We start from the raw sequence: 3096 nt of genomic DNA, 5'->3' as shown, positions 1-3096 counted from the left end.
ATATATATATATATATATACATACATACAGTAATCCCTTGCCATATCGTGGTTTAGTATTTAAGCTTACATCAATTCCTGTGGTGTTATTTTGCATTTATAATAAAATAAATATATACAAATTATAAAAATAATAAATAAAAATATACTGTACAGTACTGTTTCTACTTCGAGGATTTTCACCTATCATGATAGTTGAGGGATTACTGTATATATATATATATACATCATACATACATTATGTTAGTCTTTTTGGATTTTTAGAGGAATATGAACTCTCTGCAACTGTCTTCTGACACATTCTACTCTATGCTTTCTTTTCTATTTATTTCCATATCACCTCTGTCATTTTCAGCTACTCTTTGCCATGGAAACATTATGCATTCTGTGTCCTTTTCCTACACTGTTCCAATCCAAAGTTTGTTTTATCAAATATCTCTCTTGTTTTCTTAGCATATGGCCTACTCATCTCTCTTATGTTTTTTAGTTATTTGTTGGTGAATGGGTTGCACCATTTGTCTTTCTCTTCTTTTCGCAACCGGTGGAGCGCAAAGCACTTCTCACAACTGCAAGATCATGAGATGGTTGAGACTTGTAAACAGGTTTGAGTAGGAACCGGAAAGTATGAGCACAATGCACATGTGTACACTGGATTCATAAAACAGAAGAGAAAAATAAAAACACAATGCGCATGTCACATCTCACACAGCTTTGCTGCAATTTTCTTGTTATTTCCTATTTACAAGATTCTCGAATTCTTTAATTTGCTTTTAACTATTTTTTCACGTGAATGGTTCACTATTGTTGCCTCTGCTATTACTGCTGCTATCACTATAGTAGCAGTAGTTATCCAAGGTTTTAAACCATTAACCATTCTGTTACTTACCTGCCTAAGACTGCCTTTTGTGCTATGATAAAACTTTTTGACGTAAAGTGATCCAAATTAAAACCTCCCTTGAAAGTTCTATGTTAATTTATGTTCCAGACAAAGTTACTTCACTAAATTCTTCATTATTTTCAAAATTAATTGAAATAAAGACAAGTTGTATTTCAACAGAAATGTGGTAACAAAAGGTTTAAAAAAATGGAAGATTTAACATGTGAGAGGTAGGACCATCTCAACAGCATTATCAATCCCCAGGCTAGGCAATGCACTGTTCCTTAAATACACAAGCATAACATGAGACCTTAAACTAATGGGAATACTCGGCAACTGACCAGTAGGCCCTCATAACTTAGGACAGCACTGCTGAGAAGAATTGGGAGGTCATGCTGTTTATAAGATATTATCAATGAAGGATACACAACGTTGATTTCTTGTCATTTACTCTTGGTTTATTCAAGGAATTTGAATTCACCACTATCAGTATTGTGGGCAGTGGTGTTGGTGCATTTTTTGACCAATGCTCATATATTTAAATAATTTTTATATTTATCTAGCTTTTCTCTTGGGTTTTAAAATTGTTTTAACAACTTCTTGTAATTTTCTTTCTTTCTCTCTTCAACTGTTTTTTGTCTTTCTTTCCTTTCTTTTTTGATTCCTTTGAATTTTCTCTTCATTTCTTCTGCTAATAATTATATTCCTATTCTTGTTCTGCTTTCAGCCACTGATATTCCCGGTCCACCACAGCCACCTATGCGTGTAGACTCACATCGATCACAGACATCAAACCCATTAACATCTCAACCTAGGTATCAAGCCGGACCAAATTTACCATCTAACAACCAGGACTCCCCTTATCTTTTTATATCACAATGTCACTCAGGACAGACATCAAAGACATCAAGTGAGCGGCACCGTTCCAGTGTGGATAGTATACCCGATGAACTGGCCCCCCCACCACCTCCAGCAAAACACAATAACTACATGTCAGGGGAATCTAGCACTGATGCGCACTATGATCATCCACGGTCATGTGATTCTTTTGTGGAAGATGATGGTATCTACAAAACCCCTCCAAGTCGAAACATGACATGGAGCAATGGGGAGGCTTCAATGATGTATGATGTGCCTCTCGCTACTCGTAATGGATTTTCCCGGGAGAGATTTTCCTCTGAAAGATCTTCTTCAGATATGAAGGATGTTTTTTATGATGTCCCCCCGAGAAAGTCAGACCCGAGTGTGTGCTATGACACCCCTCCCTTAAGAACATCGAGCCTAGACCCTAAGGTGCCAGCACGGCCACAAAGGCACATGTCCAATTCAGAAGCTTATCAGAATATACCGTATAACAGCAAATGTTATTACAACACATCTTACGGTTCTTCGTCTGTAAATCTTCGTGGTCAACCCCCAAGACCTGCTCCTCGTGGTCACAGCAAAAGCTATTCTCTCAAGACCTCGAGTCTCGATGGAGAAAATCTTAATTTGAACTTATGCCCGCCCCCTCCATGTGGTTCTCGAGACAACCAGCCTTCACATGGCTACGTAAATGCTCCTGCATTAGGTTCAAATTCTGTGAGTCCAGACAACCCAGATGACCTCTATGTACCAATGGAAGGACCCGCCCAAGACACAACTCGTGGTAGATTAAGCACTGATCAAAGCTTTGTTGATGCCAAACCTTATAACTGTGTTGCAATGAATGAGGCTGTATACACTGATATGTCCAAACCTGGTCCGTGTGCAGGAAAAGAGGCAATATGGCCAAATCAGAATCAAGCAGGTAAGTTATTCTGTTTTTATCTTCACTAACATACAGAGTAGATGTGGGTATATTTTAGTCTTGGCAGACAATGTCTCTAGTGCCAGTAGTACAATACAAAGCACCCCAGTCTGTGGTGTAAAGCGATTGGCAATAGAATGAAGATCCAGCCCAAAATAAAAACCATAACCTTGCTTCAAGAAATTAAAATAAAGTAAAAAATAAAACCCCAAAAATTATAAATCACAAAAAATGAACAGATGTATGTGCAGGCATGGCTGTGTGGTAAGAGGCTTGCTTCTCAACCACATGGTTCCAGGTTCAGTCCCACTGCATGGCATTTTGGGCAAGTGCCTTCTACTATAGTCTCGGGCTAACCAAAGCCTTGTGAGTGGATTTGGTAGATGGCGACTAAAAGAAGCCTGTTGTGTGTATATATATATATATATATA

General features: G+C 38.1%; 1 protein-coding gene across 1 annotated transcript in view; it reads left to right on the top strand.

Moving 5' to 3' along the window:
* The first annotated feature begins 1584 nt into the window (after positions 1 to 1584).
* LOC106880839 (uncharacterized) overlaps positions 1585 to 3096 on the top strand; it is a 47096-nt gene continuing 45584 nt past the window's right edge. The window contains exon 1 of the mRNA XM_014930970.2: positions 1585 to 2665. Within this exon, the coding sequence (XP_014786456.1) occupies positions 1636 to 2665 (1030 nt within the window). The 5' untranslated portion in view covers positions 1585 to 1635. The remainder of the gene's footprint in view (positions 2666 to 3096) is intronic.

The sequence above is a fragment of the Octopus bimaculoides genome, chromosome 13 (genome assembly GCF_001194135.2).
Source record: "Octopus bimaculoides isolate UCB-OBI-ISO-001 chromosome 13, ASM119413v2, whole genome shotgun sequence".
Lineage (NCBI taxonomy): Eukaryota > Metazoa > Mollusca > Cephalopoda > Octopoda > Octopodidae > Octopus > Octopus bimaculoides.
Note: the sequence above shows the minus strand (reverse complement) of the source record. Positions and strands in the feature narration are given on the sequence as shown.